We start from the raw sequence: 22,087 nt of genomic DNA on the forward strand, positions 1-22,087 counted from the left end.
AGTCCAGCTGATGAACCCCGCTAATAATGAAGCAGAAGAAAACTATAACACAAGAGTCTAACCTAAATATTTTCAAATAAGCATTTAGATATAGAGGAAAAAGAAAAACCCACCTTAAATCAGAAATTAAAGAACTAAAATTAAGAAATAGACCAAGAAAGGAAGAATTAATTCAAGTCAGGAAAAGAACTAAATAAAAAAGACAAAATTATATTACAAATAAAGTCTGAATTACAAAATGCCTAAGGAAGAATAAATTTGAAAAATCAAAAGCAAAATTTAATAATAGGTATTGAATGACATCAAGAAAACAAGTAAGAGAATAAAAAATGAGATAATGAAAAAGGTTAAAAAGTGTCAGAGAGAAAATGATTGAAATGGAAGAAAGAAAAAGAATATCTAATTTACATATAATGGAGTCCCTGAAATTACATACTGAAAAGGTCCACCAGATGCCAGGACAAAATGACCTGCAATAATCAACTCTAATACATATCCGGCTAAAACTTCAAAAGTAAGACTTCAGAAATAAAGAAAAAATATCCTTAAGGCCTCCAGGAAAAAGATAAAATAATTTACAAAGGCAAGAGAATAAAACTGGCATCAGACTTCTCTAAAAACAATACACAAAGCAAAGCAACATTAAAAAACACTGAAGAAAGTATGTGTGAACCAAGGATACAATATCTAGCTAAGCTGTTTTTCAAGTACCAGGGTTACAGAAAAAATTTTAAATGTGCAATAACTTGGGGAATTTTGTATTCATAAGTCTGTCTTGAAGAATAAAGATGAACTTTGTCTAACTAAAGAGTTGATTGAGGAACTTCATCTAAAAAAAAAAACTAATGGTGAGTATTTGATATATTTAGTTCTACATCTAAGATTAAAAAAAAGGTAGAGATGAGTGTGGAAGAATAATTTGTTATATGACGCATGCTATATGTTATAAGTAACTAAAAATGGAGGTAAAGAGAAAAGTAAAATAAGCTCATTTATTAACATATAGGCAATAGGAGATAAAGAATACCATTAAATAATCACAACCCAGATAGTAAGAGGTTAAGTAAGAAAGCAAGGGAATAAAGGCATTAAAATATATATCTATATATATATAGGTATGTATATATATATATATATAAAGGTTACCACAAGAACAAAGTATAAAAATTTTCTGAGTATCAAAAAGAACTTAAAAGAACAAAGGAAATACAAAATGCGGAGAAACATAAAAATATAACATAATGTGCATAATAATCATAAAATGACAGAGGTGAGACCAAAAATATGTCTTATCAGAATGGGTTTAATTTGTCTAATAAAAGAAAAAGATTTTCAATTTGGATCATATAGCAAAAACCCAAGGATATGCTGTACTCAAGAGGTAGAGTTAAACAAAAAGATTCAGAAAGGCAAAGGTATACCAGACAAATTAGAATTCAAATTGAAAGCATTAATTCAAAATGAAGATAAAACATTAATGAATATCTATGTATATCAAATAATGCAGTGATTACCTTTATTAAAAAAAGCTGCAACAGATGCAATAAATATAGAAACATTAACAATGGGAGACTTTAACACATAACTTTCACTATAAAACAGATCAAGTGGTCAAAATATAATCTACATAAACAAAGATCCTCAATAACATTTAACAATACTACAGGGATCTTGTCACCAAGAGTCTGAAAACTGCTAGCGTAGAAACTCAAACAGACCCAAGAGGTTATGAAACTTGATTATTCACTAAGAGAAAAGATGAACTTTTTATTAAAGGGAACTAAGAAATCTGAAAACACACCTAGAAAAACAACAAAAATTAGATCCTATCTCAAAACAAAAAATAAACTCCAAATGGATGAGGAATAAAGATGCCAAAAATGAAACCATACAAGTACTAGAAGAAAACTGGGTGAATTCCCATATATAATGAAAGATTTTCTATCTATGACTCAAAATCCAGACACGAAGAATTGATAAACTGACTACAAAAAAAATAAATTCTTTTCCATTATCCCATATAAGAAATAATAACAAAAAACCCCACTATATACATAATCAAAAGACAAATTAAAAAAGAGTGAAAATATTTCAACACACATCACAGTTAGGAGATAGTATCCCTAATATATAAAAATTTGAGGAAAAAATACCAAAAACTGTCAGAAAATGTAAAAAGATATGAATAGACAATTCGCAAAAATAAGATAAATTAAAAAATTAAGCCATTATATAATGACATTGAGGTGAGGAAGAAGGAGGGAGAAATAACCCAAATAACTTTTAAACAAAGCTTTTGAATTATATATTATATTCTTGGTAAACCATATAAAGGCATGCTTTATTTTTCTAGAACTGCACGAAGTAAATATATTGTGGATAAAAGGAGAGAGGTTTCTCATTGTTAGAGCAGGGAGTTACAAATATAGAAAAGAGGAGGACAGACTGAACCTTATGGTGTTGGATTAGAATCAAAGGTGTCAGGATGAACTCATGGTGTCTTAATACATATAAGATAAAAAAAAAAGTATATGTATACATCATATATACATAAAATATATAGTATATATTTTTGTGTATATACATATTATCTATTTTTTAGCTCTGTCTGTTGAGAGGGCCTAAAAAAATGATAACTCAATGACGATGTACCCACCTAGCTCCCAGATCTTATTTCAAAATACTATTTTCCACTCAAGTGAATCAGAGTCCCTTGGAGAAATGGCTAATTCCAGGATTGGGGCAGGGAAAGTATAAGAAGAGTGGAAAATTCTGTGATGACAGAAATAAGAGCATGCCCAAAGAATAATCAGCACATGTCACAAAGACAAAGAAGCCACTCTAAAGTGGCTCCCACTTGCTAAATCTGGGACATTTTGAATATCAAAATAAATAATGGTAGTAAAAATTTAAGGATTACAACTCATTGCATAAAATAATAAACATGATCCCATACTGATGAGATGGATAGGAAAGAAGTGAAAGCTCTTCCTTACCACAGAAAACTAATGAAACTAATAAAGGCATGATGGAATTAGGAAATCACCACCAGGAACTATCATAACAACAATTAATTAATTCTGGTATGAGTCATCAACGGTTGGCAAAACCAGTTAGTAAAAGTTTAAGGAGTAATAGCACATTTATATAGTCTCGAAGTAGTGTAAAACATAATATATGGAGCCATTTCAAAATAGATTTACAGTTGCCATCCCAGAGGAACTGCCTTGCACATCTTACTCTTCAAATCTTCGGTGTGTTAAAACTGGCAAAATAACCTTCGGACAGAGCCTAAAGCAGCATTATATTCCAAACTACTGTCTGTAAAGCTAACAGGAAAGCAGACATTATGACTACCAGACTGAAAATTAAAGACATTCTTTAGAATTATCTTTACTATGTTAGTTTGTCTCCATCTACAGAAATTCCTTCCTTAGCTTATTAACACCCATAGAAATTCCTTCTATTCATGTTATTATTCCCCTTCCCTTTCTCATATATTCTCACAGTTTAACAGTATTTATGTGTTGACAACACCAAAAATTTTGTTTGGAGCCTCCAATTTACTACTTTAGGTATATAGCTGCTATGCTGGTGGTCTCTACCTGGGCATTACTCATTACATGCAACACAATGAAAACTGAAATTCATCTTTCTCCAATCACCTTGCTTTTTCACCCTTTATTCCTGACATTGGTTGTGGATTCTACTTTGTGAATATTTACTCTTTATTCCTTTAGCCATAGCTCAGATCATCATCAATTCTTACAGAGATGATGGTAGTAACAATTACCATATTATTCCTTTCAAGTCAACTTTCATAAACCTGATGATTTCATTGTGCATTAAAATCCTTCCAAAAAGTCACTTTCAAAAAAGGACTTTCACAAAAGTCCAAGGTTCTTAGCATGTCATCCAAGGCTCTTCACATCTTGATCCCTTCCTATCACTGATGCCTAATTTTCCTACTCTGAACCATGCACTTCACATCCTATAATACAGAATTGCCTATTGTTTACTCATAACACACCACACCCTTTTACACCTCCATGATTTTACCTATGCTATTCCCTCTTAGAATAACTCTGACTCTACTCCTTGTCTCCATTTATGTAGAAAACTCTATTCATCTTTAAGAAAGGTTCTTCTTAACAAGCTCTTCTGCCTTGATAGTTAATTACTTCTTCTCTATACTACCTTGTATCTATACATTTTTCTGTTTTTTAAGTAAGCGCTTATTATACTGGATTGCCTCACTTGCCTCTCTAACTTTCAAAATCCATGAGAGTAGGGACTATTTTACTTATATCTGTTTAACTAGTCCAAACAGAATACCACATACATACTTTGTGATCAATAAATGTTTAGTAAATTAAGTGGGAACAAAAACTTGGTAGTGGAGGTTTTTCATATTAATAGCTAGGCCTTTGGAAGACAAAGATGATCTAGAAGGAGATGGCTCATTAGCTATCTAGATACTGTTCACAGACTAGATTTGAAATTCTAGACCATAGTCTAAGACACTAAAATGTAGGACTCTTGGCCACAAATGGAGTATATGTATCTTTTAAAGATGAGGAAGAATATATTTACCAAGAGCTAGACAATCTGATCAAATGGGTTTTAAACTGAAGAAGAAGAGGAAGAATAAAAAATTCTGAGGCAAACTGATGATATTAGTGCTATGGAAGACAGCATGGAAAGACCAAAAGTTTACGTTATTTAAGCCACAAAAGAAAATAACTGAGAATAGGTCTGGAGATACATATATAGCTTCAGAGTTTTATATATTAATAAGTAAAACATAAGTAATAAAACATACTTGAGATTTCAACACAATATGATTAAAAGGTGGTAACACAGATCTGGAGAACAGAATTTAAGACTTGGATTTTCAAAGGAAATTAAAAAAATCTAGAACAGTCTTGTTTGATAGAACTTGCTGCAATGATGGAAATGGTGTATAATTGCCCATGCAGCTACTGAGCACTTGAAATGTGGCTAGTACAAAGAAGGAATTAAATTTTTAATGTGAACCTTTAACTTAATTTTATTTAAATTTAAAGTCACATGTGGTTAGTAGCTACCATAATGGGCGGCAGAGATCCAGAGTTTCTATAACAAGTTATATACAATGCCTGGTATATAATAAAAATTGACAGACATATGAACAAACAAGAAAGTGGAATCTATAGCCAAGAGGAAAAAAATTCAATAGAAACAGACTTAGTGATAACCTAGATACTGAATTTGGCAGACAAGGACTTTAAAATAATTATGATAAATATATTAAAAACCTATAAGAGAAGGTGGGCATAATGAAGAAATGCAGTATTTCAGGAAAGATATGTAAACAATAAAAAGATACCAAAAAGAAACTTTAGACTGATAAATACATAAGTTGAAATGATTAAAGGAATCCCACAATAAATTTACTGAGGTAAATGCAAACTTGTAGAACCTTTTAATGTAGGGTATATGTTTTCTCCTAAGTGCCATATCTCTATATTTATAGGTACTCTCCTTAATGGAAATTTCTTTACTTTCTACCAGTAACAGCTACACAAAGATGCATGGTTGCCTTCAGAGTTGATGAATTCCTCAGAATTAATAATTTTCAGGCATAGACAAGACCATAATTTGGCAGGATTAAGTGAAATAATTATACATGGATATAATGTCCTCCAATGTTCCTGGCAACCTTGAGATTCAAAGATTTTATCAAATGACCATGATTAACTTAAAATTTAAATGAAAATATAATCTATTACACTTAAATAGACAGATATATTTCACATTACAGCTAATTTTAAAAACAAGATGAATTAATGTTTACAATGTAAATATATATATATCTTTGCAATTTTAAAATATATTTACTAGATAACCACATATTAAATATCAAACAAAATTTTAATTACCCTCTTGTCCATTTCATAAGATGAAGCTTCTGTACTTGGCAAAAGATGGGTAATAGTGGCTATTAGGATCTGTAGTCAAAAAAAAAAAAAAGCTCAAAATATGTTAAACAAATGGTACATTCTAAAACTTAAATGTCAAAGCTAAAGTGATATAAAATCTATTGCTGCAAGTTCATCCTAAAACATTAACGCTGTTATTTCAAAGTAATTTTTAACAGGTAAGCTTTTCAAGTACACTTAACTATCAATCATTTACAATCCTCATGTATAGAGCTAACATTATATATGCTGTTAACTTAAATGGATTTCTTACAAACTCAATTCATGAATTAATAAGTATAAACACAGATAATATATGTTCTGACAACACTACTTTTGCACTTTGAGGCCACTATTAAGTAAAATAAGGGTTACTTGATAATATGACAGTCAATCTGATAACTGAGATAGCTACTAAGTGACTAATGAGTGTGCTGGACAAAGGGTGATTCATGTTCCAGGTAGGACAAAGAGAAACAATGTGAGATTTCATCATGCTACTCAGAACAACATGCAATTTAAAACTTATTATGAATTGTTTATTTCTGGAATTTTTCATTTAATATTTTTAGACTGTGGTTGACTGCAGGTAATTAAAACTGCAGAAATCAAAACCATGGATTAGGGAGGACTACTTACTATAAGTGGAAAGATATTCCATGTTATAGATTGAAAAAGTTAATATTCTTCAATTGTTCATACTACCCACAGTGATCTACAAATTCAATGCAATCTAAAATTACAACGGCATTTTTCTCAAAAACTATCTTAAAATTTGTATAAAACCACAAAAAACCATGAAGTGCCAAAGTCATCTTAAGAAAGAACAAAGCTGGAGGGATCACACTTCCTGATTTCAAGATATAGTAATCAAAACATAACAGTAAGGTAGTGACATAAAAATAGGTACACAGACCAGAGTTGATCTGAATAGAGAGCCTATATACATAAACCCATGGATATACTGTCAACTAATCTTTGACAAGAGCAACGAGAACACACAATGGGGAAAGGATAGACTCTTCAATAAATGGTGCTGGGAAAACTAAATATCTACATACCAAGGAATAAAACTGCACCCCTATCTTATAACACTTATAAAAATTAACTCTAAATGGATAAAAGAGTTAAGTGTAAGAACTGAAATCAAAAAAACTCCTGGAAGAAAACAAAAGAAAAATGATTCTTTACATTGGTTTTGGCATTAATTTCTTGGATAAGACATCAAAAACATAGGCAACAAAAGCTAAAATAAACAAGTGGGACTATGTCAAACTACAGAGCTTCTGTGCAGCAAAGGAAACAATAAATTGAAAAGGCAGCTGATGAATGGGAGAAAATACTTGCAAAACATGTATCTGGACAAGGGGTTAGTATCCAAAATATATAAAGAACTCATGCAACTCAATAGCAAAAAAACAAATAATCCAATTTAAAAATGGGCAAAGGACCTGAATAGACACTTTTCCAAATAAGACATTCAAATGGTTAACAACTATATGTAAAGGTACTCAACATCACTAATTATCATGTAAATGCAAATCGAAATCACAATGAGATCTGTTAGTGTGGCTATTTTAAAAAAGACAAGAGATAACATGTTGGCAAGGATGTGGAGAAAAGGGAACCCTTATACACTCTTGGTGGAAATATAAACTGGTTCAGCAATTATGGAAAACGGTATGGCAGTTTCTAAAAAAATTAAAAACAGAACCACATTATGATTCAGTAATGCCACTCTTGGATATATATCTGACAGAAATGAAATCGGTTAAACAACATTGATAAACCCTTAACCAGACTCATCAAGGAAAAAAGAGAGGACTCAAATAAATAAAATCAGAAATGAACGAGGAGAAATAAAACTATGGACTCCACAGAAATACAAAGGATCATAAGAAAATACTACGAGCAATTATATGCCAACGAAATGGACAATGTGGAGGAAATGGATAAATTCCTGGAATGTATCCATTATTCACAGTGGCCAGGACATGGAAGCAACCGAAGTGTCTTACGATAGATGACTGGCTAAAGATGCTGTGGTACATATATACAATAGAATATTACTCAGCCATAAGAAGAGATGAAATACTGCCATTTGCGACAACATGGATGGAACTCGAGATAATCATGCTAAGCGAAAAAAGCCAGACAGAAAAAGCTGAAAATCACATGATATCACTTATATGTGGGATATAAACCTAAAAGCAGCAAATGAACAGGACAAACAAACAGAGACTCATGGACATGGACTATAGACTAGTGATTACCAGAGGGTGGGAGGGAGGAGGCAGACAGGGTAAAGGGAGTCAAATATGTGATGAAAGAAAGAAATCTAACTATGGGAGGTGAACACACAGTGTAAATATATATATGCCTTACTGTTAAAGTGTACAGCTGAAACTTATTGGATTTAGTTAACCAATGTCACCATAAAAAACAATAATTAAAAAAAAAAAAGAAAAAGAAAACCAAAACGACAATTCATAAAGATCTATGCATCCTTATGTTCATGGCAGCACTATTTACAGTAGCCAAGACATGGAAACTACCTAAATGCCCATCAACAGATGACTGGATAAAGAAATTATGGTTCATATATACAATGGAATATTACTCAGCCATAAAAAAATAAAATCCTACCATTTGCAATGACATGGATGGACCTAGAGATTATTATGTGGAGTGAAATAAGTCAGACAGAGAAACATAAATACATGATTTCACTCATGTGGAATCTAAGGAACAAAAAGAACAAACTAATCAAAAACAGACGCACAAATATAGAGGACAACCTGGTGACGGCCAGAGGGCAGGGGGTGTGGGAGAAAGCAGTAAAGGGTTAAAGAAATACAAATTAGTAGTTGATAGATGGTCATAATAGCCCAGATATTGAAACAACCTAAATGTCCTTCTACTCATGAATAAAAAAAAGTGTGGTGTTATATACACAATGGAATGTTATTCAACTATAAAAAATGAAATCCTGCCATTTGAGACAACATGGATGAAACTGGAGGGCATTATACTAAGTAAAATGAGTCAGACAGAAACAAAAATACTGTATGGTATCACTTATATGTGGAATCTCAAACAAAAACAAAAAATGGCTGATTTCATAGCAACAGAGAGAAAATAGTGATTGCCAGGGCCTGGGGGAAGAGAAGAGAAATGGGAGAGATATAGGTCAAAGGGTACAAACTAATGTACAGCATGGTGACTATAGTTAATCATACGGCTGGTACCGAATATCTGAATGTTGCTAAGATCTTAATTATTCTCATAAAAAAAAAAAAGTTAACTGTGTGAAATAATGAATGTGCTAATTATCTTGATTTTGGTCACCATTCTACAATACCAAACCATCATGTTGTGCACTTTAAATATATACAATTTATATTTGTCAGTTATTCCTCAATGAACTTGGGTGAAAAAATAAAGAAATCTATTCTCTTGTATCTCCAGATGTTTCCACATATATATGTATATTTATATATATAGAAAAAGATATTTCATTATATTTGCAAATTAACATATATTATACACTAAATAGTATATGAGTAAATTTGATAGAGAATATTAAATAATAAAAAGGGAAAACATTCATATACCGTTATCATTTACCCTGGAAACCTCTTGATCTCATTCAATTTTTTATGTGCTTGTTAAAATTTTATGCTATATTTTTATACATTATTGTTTCAATTCATCAAGTATAAAAATTCCTCTAAATGTATTACAGTAGAAGGCTTTACCAGCAGAATCTAGAATATCAGATGCACATACTTAATAATGGTAATAAAACTGGGCTTCTGTTCCTAACTATGCAAATAGGTAACAATTAATGAAACGCTCTATTTTGGGATTTCACTTTTTCATTCAACTAGAAATGGGGTATAACAACTTCATGTTTTCTCTGTAGCCATTGGTCATTATAATGTATTGTGAAGCCATCTGCAACAACTCTTCACACTTAAGAAGTACTTAGGTAGGTACTAAAAATATATAAACTGATGAAGAAAATAACAGAAAGGATTTAGAGGCTTTCAAATGAAAAAAACCTACTTAAAGAACAATCTTAATTTTCAAACAAAATGATTAATCTTAAAGAGTAAAATTTTCAAATTTAAAATATCATGTTTTAATATTTACATACATATGCACATTATATCCAGTCATCATGTCCCCCACGATAACAGCTGCAGCCAACATTTATTAAAATTAATGTCCTCTAATTTTTATGATAAAAAGTGCTTTACATGTATTTTTTCATTTAGTCTTTGGAGCAACTCTGTGAGGTAAATATTTTTATTTCGATGTAAAGATAAAGAAAACTGGAATTCAGAGGTTGAAGTAACTTGTTAATAGTTACGAAGTAAGTGGCAGAGTTAGAGGTAACATAAACCAGGTGTGTCTACCCCTCAAACCCAACCTCTTAACCTACATTCAACTTAACCTATATTTACTGAACAAATCCTACATGAAAGTCACCCTAAAGAGAAATAAAGAAAAAAGATGCCCTTGTCTTAAAAGAGCTTAGAATTTGTACACAAATATATTTAGTGTTATAATAGACTGGCAACATGCATGAGTGAGAAAAACGTGGACTTGTAATCTTACAGGTTGTGTTTGAACTCTGTTTCTGCCCTTTCGGCTTGAGACTTTATATAGTTACTAAATCCTCAGTCCTCTCATCTTAAATAAAGGGAAGGAGGAGGAGGAAAAAGAAGGGGGAGAAGACTTTTAAGAATTAAATAACATATGAAAAGGTGACTGGTATAGTAACTGGTACATAGTAGGTACTTAATAAGTATTACTATCTTTTCTAAAAATGTTACAAGAATATGAAGATAAATTCTGGTTAGAGAGATGGTATTTAAACAAACAACTGAAAGACAGGTGGGTAGAGAGAAGAAGAAGAACATTTCAAGTAGGAAGAAGAGAGTGAAGGGTATGTTTAGGGGATAGTAAGCCAACTCAGGTGCCTTGACTACAGAGTATTTCAAAGGAATATGTACATAATTCAAAAAAGATGGGTTGGGTTCTCATCTGAAGGTCTCGAATTCCCAGAGAAAGAATTTAGGTCTTATTTTACAGGCAAAAACAACAACAACAAAAACCCACTCAGATTTTGTATGGTTTTGTTTTTTTTTCAGGTAAGTGGCATAAGAGTCATGCGAATATGAATGATGACCAGGTAGGGAAGACCTCAGAAGCCAGGAGAGCAGTTAGAAGGCTATCACATCAAGAAGGAAATAATAAAGGGCTAAAATATATAAGGTATGGTAGAAAGTATAGGACACATAGAATTAGAATTAAAAAAAAAAAAACCCTACAATGACAATTATATATTTACAGATAATTATTAAATAATTTTATATTTCAAGGTATCCAAATCTAAAAATCTTTGACAAAGTCATTATAAGAAATAAACGAGAAATTACTAACCTGAATGATTTTCAAGGGAGAATCGGGCTGATAAATCTGAAGTCTAGGTACGTAATGAACCAGCATATGAAGCATGTTACAAGCTACATGGGCTACTGTTTTATTAGTAAACTGTAAAAAAAAAAAAAAACATAAAAATTTTTTCCCTGAATTATTATTTATCAATACATTAGCTGCTTTCTGAATTTCATGTTTCCTTTTGTCATTCTACACTTATAATGTGTTTATTAAAATATTATTAGGAAGAAAAATACATAGCTGCAAAATAAATCACAATGCATTTCAAAGGCAAAATTAACTTTATTTTTCTTCATAATGTTTGACTGTTCTCATTAAAAGTTTTATTCCATTTTCTTACCTAGATTTTCTACAACAAACTCTAAACTGCTAATCTTATCAGTCTTTTCCCCATTCCAATCTACTATACACATTACTTCCAAATTAATCTTCTAAAGAATCTCTCTGATGCTGACATTCTCTTTTTTAAAAACATTTTATTTTTTTTTAAACATTTTATTTTTCCCCCCTCCTCTCTGGTAACCACTATTCCATTGTCCATGTCCATGAGTCTGTTTGTCCTGTTCATTTGTTGCTTTTAAATTTCTCTTTCATTATTTTTCATTCTTCAGTTCCTCTCTTCTTCCTTCTGATTTACTTCTAGATTTCTGTCTTCAATATCACTGATCCTTTACTCCCTTTGTTCAACTCTATTTCCCAAGCTTGTTATTTCATTTTTAACTCTTGCAGTGTGTTCTTTATCTCCAGAAGGTCTATTTGGTTCTTTTTGAGGGTTTCGATCTCCTTGCTAAAGAACTCATTCTGCTCATCTAGTTGTTTTTTCAATTCCTGAATTTGCTGATATGATTTGTTTTGGATATCATTGAGTTTTTTCAGAAGTACCATCCTGAATTCTCTGTCACTTAAGTCACATATTTCTACATCTGTGAGCTTATTTTCTGGAGATTTTTCTCTTACTTTCTGAGATGCCTTGTCACCTTTGTTGTTCATGGTGTTTAATGGACTATTTCTCTGCCTGGGCATTAATGTTCTGCTTTTTTTTCCCCAGAAAGATTTATTATATAATGGTCACAAGCCTGTTGCAAAGGTGTTTTTCTTTTGGTTTCCAGTAGGTGGCGTCTAAGCCTCTTGGATTTCTGCTTTATATAAAATCTTAATAATGCCTTTTTTTCCCTTATAGATGTTTAATCATGCTGGCTACCCTCGGTCTCAGTTCCTGTCAGTGATAATTTTGGTAGTGTTTGCTCAGATTCCCCTGGGGCTCACTGGTGATCCATCTCAGAGGGTATAGGGGGAAGGGCTCTCTGTGTTAAGGGATGGCGGCTGCGGCTCGGCCTTGGTTTTGCAACTACGGCCGGTAAAAGTCAACAGCTGTTTTTCTGCTGTACCCGCTATTATGCTGTCCCATTTCTCTGCCTTCTGCCCTGATGACTGGGCACCGCCACTGGCCACGTGGAGCTCACAGTACTCCCAGGTAGGGCTGCTAAGGGAAGTCGCTGCATCTTTTCCTCACCCCCTCCTCCTACATAGAGCTCCTTTGGCTGGGAGAGGCAGCTTCTTTGTTTCTCCCAGTCCACCGCCCTACACCCTGGGTTCTGACCTGTGGTATCTCTTATGTGCAGATCCCACGCTCAGCCATGCTGGTGTGCAGTTTGGGTATTTTTTTTTTGAGTTTTAGATGTTCAGTTTATTGTTGTTTCAAGGGGAGAGATCTGGGGACGTCTCTCACTCCACCATGTGTAATCAATCTCCTGACATTTTCTATTCTTAAAACTCTTAAATGGCTCCCCAATGGCATAAATCAAACTTTTAATGCTTATCTCTTATGACCAAATCTCACCCCCTCTTCAAGCCCTGACCAAACGTCTCCTCTTTCCAAAGTCTTCTATGGCGCCTAAATCAAAGTGATCTCTCTGCTTCTTCTGAACTCAATCAGCGGTTTATATGCATCACTCATTTGGTTCTCTCAGCTTTTTACATTTTATTACTCTTATTTTAATTTTTGTGAGCCATCATATTATTCATTTCTTGAATCTACTATTTACAGCTCTTCATTTCAGTATCTCTAACTCTGCCTAACAAAGCACCTCAAACATAGTATGTACTCAGAACTATCTGTCAAACCAGTAATAATTGTACTCTGTATGTTTAGAATCCTATATAGACATATTACAAGTCTTAAGCAGAAATAACATTATGCATCCTTTCAGAAACAAAAAATATCCATTTAATCATTCAGACTCTACAAATAATTACGTTATTAATTTTGATGAAATTTTATTCTGGTTACAAAAAGGGCATTTAACTTGAATGAAAAAGCCAAAAGTTGAACAGCTCAAGAATTTAGAAGTAATAAAGATCAAACAGTAAGTTACAAAAAATATTAAGAACAAATAAACAAACAAGCCTATACACATTAAATGACCGGTTTCCTTTTTAGGAGTTATCCATAAGTATCCTAGGGACAAAGCCAAATACATAAAAAGTTGAGATAAAATATGTCATTACTAAGATAACCTAAATTCAAGAAAACATTTATTAAATGTTTTAATCTATAAAAGCACAAGAAATAATTAACATTTGAAGAAAAATAACCATAAATCTATACTATCTTAATATATTCCACTAAACAGTTCTTTTTACCTTTAAGGAAACACAAATTACATTCAGAGCTTCCTTAATCTGAGGATGATGAGACTCATGGACTAGTTCTTCACAAATCCAAATACCTAAACTGCAAAGCGCTACACATCTGCAAAAAAAAAAAAAAAAAAAAAAAAAAAAAAGGCAATCAACAATGATACAAATAAAAGTGGATGAGCCTTTAAATGAAATGAAACCACCACCACAACCAAAACATCCTCAACCAGCCAACATAGAATGAACATACGCATTTAAGTGAACTGATCAATTTGTTACTCTGTACATTAGCTTTTCTTAGGAAGAGAAAGCAGGAGGAAAGTGCATCGCCAAAACTCTAAGCCTAATTTTCCATTATAATTTACTACCAAGATCACAGGTCGGGATAACATACATGATCTAACAAACTCATATTATAAACTAATATTTCCATAAAGGTTCTCAAACAAGTATGTAACCTGACTTCAAAAGGGAAAGAGCATAATTTTATTAACTGATAGCAGCAATGTGAACTTTGCCAAAAACAAGAAGCTGCTGGGATAAGTCAAATATAATTTTCTTATCTCTTAAATTTAACATAGCTGGCTACAAATTTTTTTAAAACAAATTGAGAACACAAATAAAATGTATATACTTTATAAAATGATTCCATCAGAAACAAAACTTATAGAAGTTTTGTTTTCTTTCCTAATGTTTTGTAAAACTTCATTTTCTTATTTCAACTGAGTTTTAGCTTCAAGGGAGTTATTTGATGATCAGACTCTGTAAGAATTCCATTAGTGTATTCAAGTATAAGCTTCTGATAAAGCATATAATGGTTCTAAGAATTATGGTTCTAGTATCGTAGTGTATTTGGCATGTCCTGATACTGATATTCGTAAATACTAAATTTCAGAACAATTCAATGCAGAAATATTTTTCTTCCTAGAAATACTGGATCAGAAGTTCTCAAGTCCCTTCTTTCAGTCTAACATAGTGCTAATGCTACTAAATTGTTTATTATCAAAATTACCAGGAAGTCTTCTAAGTGAAGTACTGCTTTTATTCCTCCCCTACTACTGTCTGCACATAAATCTTAGGTAATATTTATAGATCTAAATAACCAAGTCTCAGAGTTAGTAGTACAAAGAGCTAGAATCCTAAAGAAATATTAAACTGTAAAATGGAGCAAAACTCTCCATAGATGTGGCTAACTAAAGGTACATACTGGGATAGGTGTGTGTGTATAGTTTCCTACATTCCTCAAGATATCAAGAAAATCTACATTATTGCCAGAAGGGCTCAACTCTCAGCTCCTGGTTGAATTTTGGGGTGTAAGCTTCTAAGACTTCACATTCCTGAAAGGTATAGGAAAGTGTTTAGGAAATGTTTATGTTCAACTTTTGGGATTTTCCTATACTCTTAATACAATCTATTGTTTTAATGATTCCCAAGTCTACTTCTGGGCAGCTATATTTAAGGCTTCAATATTCGTTACCTGAGAGGAAATGCTGTAAAAAAAGAAAAAAAGAAAAAAGGCAGAAAATCTAGAATCTGAAGCTCCAGGTTCAAATCTGGTTCGGCCACTTATTATTTATGCATCTAATAAGACTCTGAAGACAAATTGCCAGGGTTTTAGTCATGGCTCTGCCATTTCTGGGTAATAGGGCAGATTATTTAAATACTTGGGTTCCTATAAAAAGATAAAGATTGTACTTATAGCCTACAGTCGTTGCAAAGATTAAATGAGGTAATAAAGTACTTAGAATAGTGTCTGGTACATAGAAAGGGCTTAATAAATGTTAGCTTTCTAAGTCATCGGTTTCTTGCTAGCAAAATTGGAATAATAATAATGATCCCATTAATTTCTCAGAATTGTGATGATGAATAAATAAAACAATATTATAGGACAATCCTTATAAATTTAAAATGTTATTAACATAGAAAATGCTTAAGAAATATTAAAAATATTTAATATTTTAAAATATTAAAGCTACTAGTGATAAAAATATGGAATACTCAAAAAGACTATGTTGTTTTCTGGCATAGTTGTCCAGTATTAAAATGGAATTAATGTAAAAAAAGAATTTATTTAAAGAGACTTGTTTTTAATTAACTTGGCTATTAAATGAGAAAAATATGCAATTAAAAAGCTGGAGTTATGTCTTATTTAAGCAAACTGCTCCTTTTACATTATTTTTAGCTGCCAGAAAAAGAAGAGGTTTAAGTTAGAATCAGAATTCAAATGGTCAAAGCTGTGATTTGTACTTTAATGACCCTTGGGTCAAAAAAATGTGTAGATGATTAGAAAAGAGGAAGCTTTGCAGAGCTGTAAGTCAGAGTAGCAGTAATATAGTCTACTGTTGAAGCTATTGACATACTATTAGAATTGGCTTCGAGAAACAGAAAATATGAATTAATGATATTTGGGGGAAGAGAAGAAACATGGTATGCTACTGGCAAATAGCTGATTTAATTTTCAACCTTTTTTGGAAAGGTATAGTAAAATAGAAAACGTCACAGTGTTCACTTCCTATAAGACAATTAAAAAGGAAAACATTAAAAAATCTTATTTATATCTTTAAAAAATATCCTGATCATATATTTATAAATATTAATATACACTATTTTCTTAGATATATTACTTTCTACAATAAAATATTTTACTTTAATTCAAGAAACATTCACTGAGTAACTACCATTATATTTCAAAGTACTGCATAACAGATAGTGACAAATATAATCTGAAGGGAAAGCAAAATGTACTTAAATTAAAAGAAATCATTTTAATACAGCATAGGGAATATATAGTCAATAATAATGTAATAACCATGCATAGTGCCAGGTAGGTACTAGATGAATCTGGGGATCATTTCATGAATTATGTAAAAGTCTAATCATTATGCTATACACCTGAAACTAATATAAAATAATTTTTAAAAAAGAAAAATCATTTTAGATACAGGGGTAAAGATAGTGAGAAGGCTGACTAGAATTTTATTTTTTTTTAATGAAAGAAGGTTGTATTTAAATCATGAAAAGAAGTATTTAATCATCCAAATAATTTAAATTTGTAATTCAGAATAGCTTTTCTAAAACTGAAACAACTGGATTGCTAAATAAGTCAACCTCTAAAGTAAGATTTTAAACATAGAATAGTTATAGCAAACCTTAAGAATATCTGACCTACCGTGCAGGACCAGAGGGCTCATCTCTTGCCGAGCTTAATACAGTTTTGATTATAAGTTCCTAAAATAAGGGGGAAATAGTTAATAGCAATGACTAAAATTTCATTCAACAAATATTTATTAAATATTTGTTAAATATTAATTAAATATTTGTTAAATATTTATTAAATATTTGGCTACTATGGGCCCAAGCACTAGGGATACAATAGTGAAATAAAAGTCAGTCTTAGTTTTCACGTACTTATTTCTAATAATGCCCAATATTATTCACAAAATTAGCTAAAAATTTAAAACAATGATATGGCCTGGATGTCTGTCCCCCGCCCAAATTCCTCTGTTGAAATCCTAACCCCCCAAAATGATGCCGTTTGGAGGTGCTTAGGTCATGAGGGTGGAGCCTTTATGAAAGGGATTAGTGCTCTTATAGAAGAGATCCCCACAGGGTTCCCTAGATCCTTCCACTTTGTGAGGACGCTGTAAGAAGGTACAGGCGATGAACCAGGAAGAGGACCCCCACCAGAATTTGACTATGCTGGAGCCTTGATCTTGGACTTCTCAGCCTCCAGAACCATGAGAAATAAATTTCTGTCATTTATAAGCTACCCAGCTTGTGGTATTTGTTTTAGCAGGCCAAAAAGACTAAGACAAATGATTTCTGAAATTTATAACCAAATGCATGTTCAAAAAATATTTTTCACTCGAAGGGAAGAGTAATAAAAAGCTAACTATAAGATAATTAAAACAAATTTAATAGCTCAAAGTTATAAACATCTTTCCAAAACTTTGAGAAATATTATTTAAAAGCAAACCCTTTTTTCTTTGATAATTTGTAAAACATGATAATGTGTGAGTTTTGGGATGAGTGCTAGATAATAGTTAAAATTACAGAAATGAATAAAATATTCTAGAGGAAGACTAAAGAGAAAGTAATTACCCAAAGAGAGGATCTTGTAGTGAGTTTATGTTTAGCAGGCAAAGAAAAAAACTACTATGGAGTCATAGATAGAATACTTAGGCAAGAAGTAAATCAAGATAGATTTGTGCAACAGAAGCCAAAGTTAAAGAGGTTTAGGAAGGACAGACATTAACAGCGTCAAATGCTATAATGGCTAAGGAGAGGAAACAAGAATGCCATCAGATCTGATGATTAAGAATCCGTTCATTCCTTTTTAAAAATCCATCCATCCATCCATCCATCCATCCATCCATCCATCCATCCATCCAGCACTGATCAGCTGTATAGGTTGTGAGCTCCTTAGAGGAGTCACCTTCTTATCTTTATAAACTTATCATCTAGCCCAAGGCAATTAACAGGTACTTGGAAGATATCTATTGTTTAAACCAAAGAGCTTTCTATGTGATAGGTGCCAGAAATAAATAGGTAAGACATAGTACTTATCTTTAAAAGTTTACAATCCAGGGAGGGAGGCAGATTTGTAAACAAAGCACAAGATGATGTATTCAAGGTTCTATGTGAACAAATAGCTCAACTTGGGAAAGTCACAGAAGACTTCAAAAAGCGGTCTTAGGTATGTAATTTTGACAAATGATCAAGGTCAAAGATTATAATTATGTGTGTTTGGGGTGATTAAGAGAGGCAAGAGGGGAGAACAGGTCAATATAATGATGCTTTAGGCACGAGGAAACAGATTTTCAAAAGCACAGAACCAAAAAACAACATGGTAGGTTCTATGTAGCTATATGGCCACAGTTTAGACAGGGAGCTAGTTTCAGTGAAAATGTGAAAATTAAATATTAATTTTTCTGACTAAGAATAATTATCACTTTATTAGGCTTCTGGCTTTCTTTATTAGAATTAGCTCTCATTTTGTAGATATTTTCCCTCCAACAAAAAAAGTGCCATTTTGTTTTTTTAAATTACATTGGCCACTATTGCCTACACAATGGCCAGTGAAGAACAAAGCCATTCTGAAATGCAGATCGTATGTACTGGCTAGACTAACCCTTAACAAACTCAAAACTGCTTCAGCAAATTAAAATTATAAAACTATTACCTTTCCTTGACCTTTAGGATACTGTGAAAAATAGAAGAAACCAAAGAAATTTCATCCCTGAAAACCAAAGGTCAATCTGTATGGTTTTTATTAAGTGTCACTGTAAATTGACACTGACCTACAAAATTTTATGTGTAAGTGAAGTCCACTTGTTTAACAAATATTTTCTGAGTATACACCACGTGCCAAGCAGCATGATAAACTCTGAGACTATGACAGTAAATAAGACCTTGTAAAGTTTGTCTAAAATATAAATCAGACACTGAACAAGTAATTTACAAGTGTGATAAATGTTATAAAGAGAAACGGTGTTATGAAAAGTATATGCGACACTCCTGATGAAAACAATTAAAAAAACTTCTTTCAGAGAAAGTAAAATTAAAAAAAAATCATCAGTATGACTTCTGAGAGGCTATAATGCCTCTCTTTTTTCCATAGTTAATTATCTGTTCCCTTTAAATTGTAGGGACCAATTCAGATCAAACACAGGCACAACTTCTTGGTACTGTTAAGCCCTTGGGAATTTATAATATATGGACGTGTAGTTAGAGATAGGTCCTGACTTAGTGATAGAATTGTTCACTACCAGGGTCCAGGGCACTAAGTGCCTTTATCCTAACTAGGAGACTAGATCACACCACTTTCCTCCACCTTGGTCTAATAATTACCGAGTCCAGAGGACTAAGGGTACTGATCACGTCACACCTTCCCCTTCAAACAGAGGCTGACCTCTACAGAGGCACAAAACAACCTTTCACCAATTTTTTACCTGAAATTTTAAAAAAGCCTTATAAACTATTTGGAGCATTCCTGCTCCTAATCAGAAACTATTTTTATTATTATTTTTTAAGGTTTCGTATTGGGTAAGTTCCATCAGCAATTATGTAGTCACAGTTTAATTTTGCACTATCTCCTATTCAAGCCTGTTAATGCTTCAGGTATACAGGATCCCAATCCTAACTCCACAGCTTCCTATAGCAGAACAAAATATTACATTACATTTGTTTGATTCATCAGGTTGGGAAATCGAGAGAGGGAGAGTCAAATATACAGGTTTAGTGCCATCTCAATCTTAGAAACCTTACCTTAGCAGCATAGTATCTGGCACATAGAATTTCAATAAATAATCAGTAAGTGAATGACTGAATCCTAAGAAATTGACATGTGAGTGGGTTCAATAATAAGAAAACATCTCCAAAGTAGTTATAAACACAAAAAAGGCTATGTTCCTAACGAATATTCCAGCCTTTGTATCTGAAGAGTATGGCTGGTTAACATTTTTTAATAATCATGTGATTTCTAAGAAAAAAAATAAAAGAATACAAATTTTATAGAATATACATTATGATTATACAATCGTTTAAATGCTAAAAATTAGTATGTGATTGCTTACCTTAACATCTGTAAATTGAGACACAGCAATATCAGGAATGTTGGGATGGAGAGCAGGCAGTTCACAATATAAGTTCGGAAAGCAAACCAAAGATCCCAGAAGAACTTGTGCTTCCACTCTTGGTGCCTATGTATCCAGATTTTAAAAATCTTTAAAATGTATTTGTCATTAAATTATCAGAAAAATTGCTTTATCACCTAACTATATTGTACAGGGAAGTGAGCAAATAAGACAAAATTCAGAAAGGAAAGGGGAAATAAAAAAGGTTCAGGTTTTCATCACCTATATTTTACATATAAATAAATAAATAGCAGAGCTTTCCTTAAGAGCAGCTTATAAGTAGAAATTAGTCCTATCAATGAGACTATAAATAGGAATACAGCTTAGCTAATAGCATAAAATTACCCTTATTTTGAAGAAAAATATAAATACTTTCATTTTAAAGGCAACTCACATATCACGACACATTGTTCTAATGAGCAGATGATTCAATGTCACTAGATTATACTTGCTACTAAGGATGAGCAAAATAATTAAGAATAAAAATGTTAACTGTATCTTCAAGAAACAGGCACTAGTCTAGATAGTTTTTATGATACTATGCCCATGAGAACAGCATCACCTGCACTACCTACTGAAGCAAAATTAGACTTTATGCTTGGACTGCAGATGAAGGTAACTTCTCATCTTTTTTCCTTAGCTGTATTAAGCCATTTCTGAAGTATTCAGTACTGAACATTTCTTCTTCTTCTGACTTCTTACATACCTACCAAACACCACCTCCATCTACTAATATATTGCTATATTTACTAAAATATCTACAAACTGATTTACATGTTAAATAATACCTAACAAAAATACTAAAACAATCTATTAGGAATATACTTCTATTCACATAAGTCAAGAACCTATCTTCAAAACGATTTCCTTATGTTAATAAATGCTATAATAGAGGCAATGAAGTAGTACTCTAATATGATTTTCAACAAAACAACTCATTTCCGTATTTAAAAAATAATCTAGATTTACAGATACAAGGTAGCAGTATAAAATGGTAGGGTAAGCTCATAGCCACCATCCTAATTTAAAATAAGTTAGCCTATAAAAATAAAACTGATAAAAAATAAACATTTAATGAAAGAGATTACCTAAGGATTTTTCTTTAAAGGTGGATAAGGTAAATGGAAATGTTCGGGTATATGGATATAATGGGGTCAGACCTGGACTGTAATTTTAATTAAGAAAAACTAATTGATTATTTTGTAATCTGCATAGCAGGGGGTAGGGTGGGGGTGATTAACAGAAAGATGATGATATGTATAGGATCTAAAATGGAAATCCAAAGAGTAGGGTTTAGACTGTGTATCACCGACATCACACAGAAGAAAAGACTGACTGTCCTTAACCTTGTAGTGGGTATGTGGGTATCAGGTTTGATTCCTG

General features: G+C 32.2%; 1 protein-coding gene across 7 annotated transcripts in view; it reads right to left on the reverse strand.

The window, feature by feature from the left end:
* Positions 1–22,087, reverse strand: part of RALGAPA1 (Ral GTPase activating protein catalytic subunit alpha 1) — a 211,538-nt gene that overhangs the window by 85,760 nt on the left and 103,691 nt on the right. For all 7 annotated transcript variants that reach the window (XR_005657968.1, XM_039885675.1, XM_039885669.1 and 4 more), the window contains 5 exons: positions 20,645–20,770; positions 17,239–17,297; positions 14,073–14,181; positions 11,412–11,522; positions 5,922–5,990 (listed from right to left, as the gene is read on the reverse strand). Coding sequence is in view for 6 of the 7 variants with exons in the window: in XM_039885675.1 (XP_039741609.1) it covers positions 5,922–5,990; positions 11,412–11,522; positions 14,073–14,181; positions 17,239–17,297; positions 20,645–20,770 (474 nt within the window). In the remaining variant the exon portion in view is untranslated. The remainder of the gene's footprint in view (positions 1–5,921; positions 5,991–11,411; positions 11,523–14,072; positions 14,182–17,238; positions 17,298–20,644; positions 20,771–22,087) is intronic.

The sequence above is a fragment of the Pteropus medius genome, unplaced genomic scaffold (genome assembly GCF_902729225.1).
Source record: "Pteropus medius unplaced genomic scaffold, Ma_sr-lr_union100, whole genome shotgun sequence".
Taxonomy (NCBI): domain Eukaryota; kingdom Metazoa; phylum Chordata; class Mammalia; order Chiroptera; family Pteropodidae; genus Pteropus; species Pteropus medius.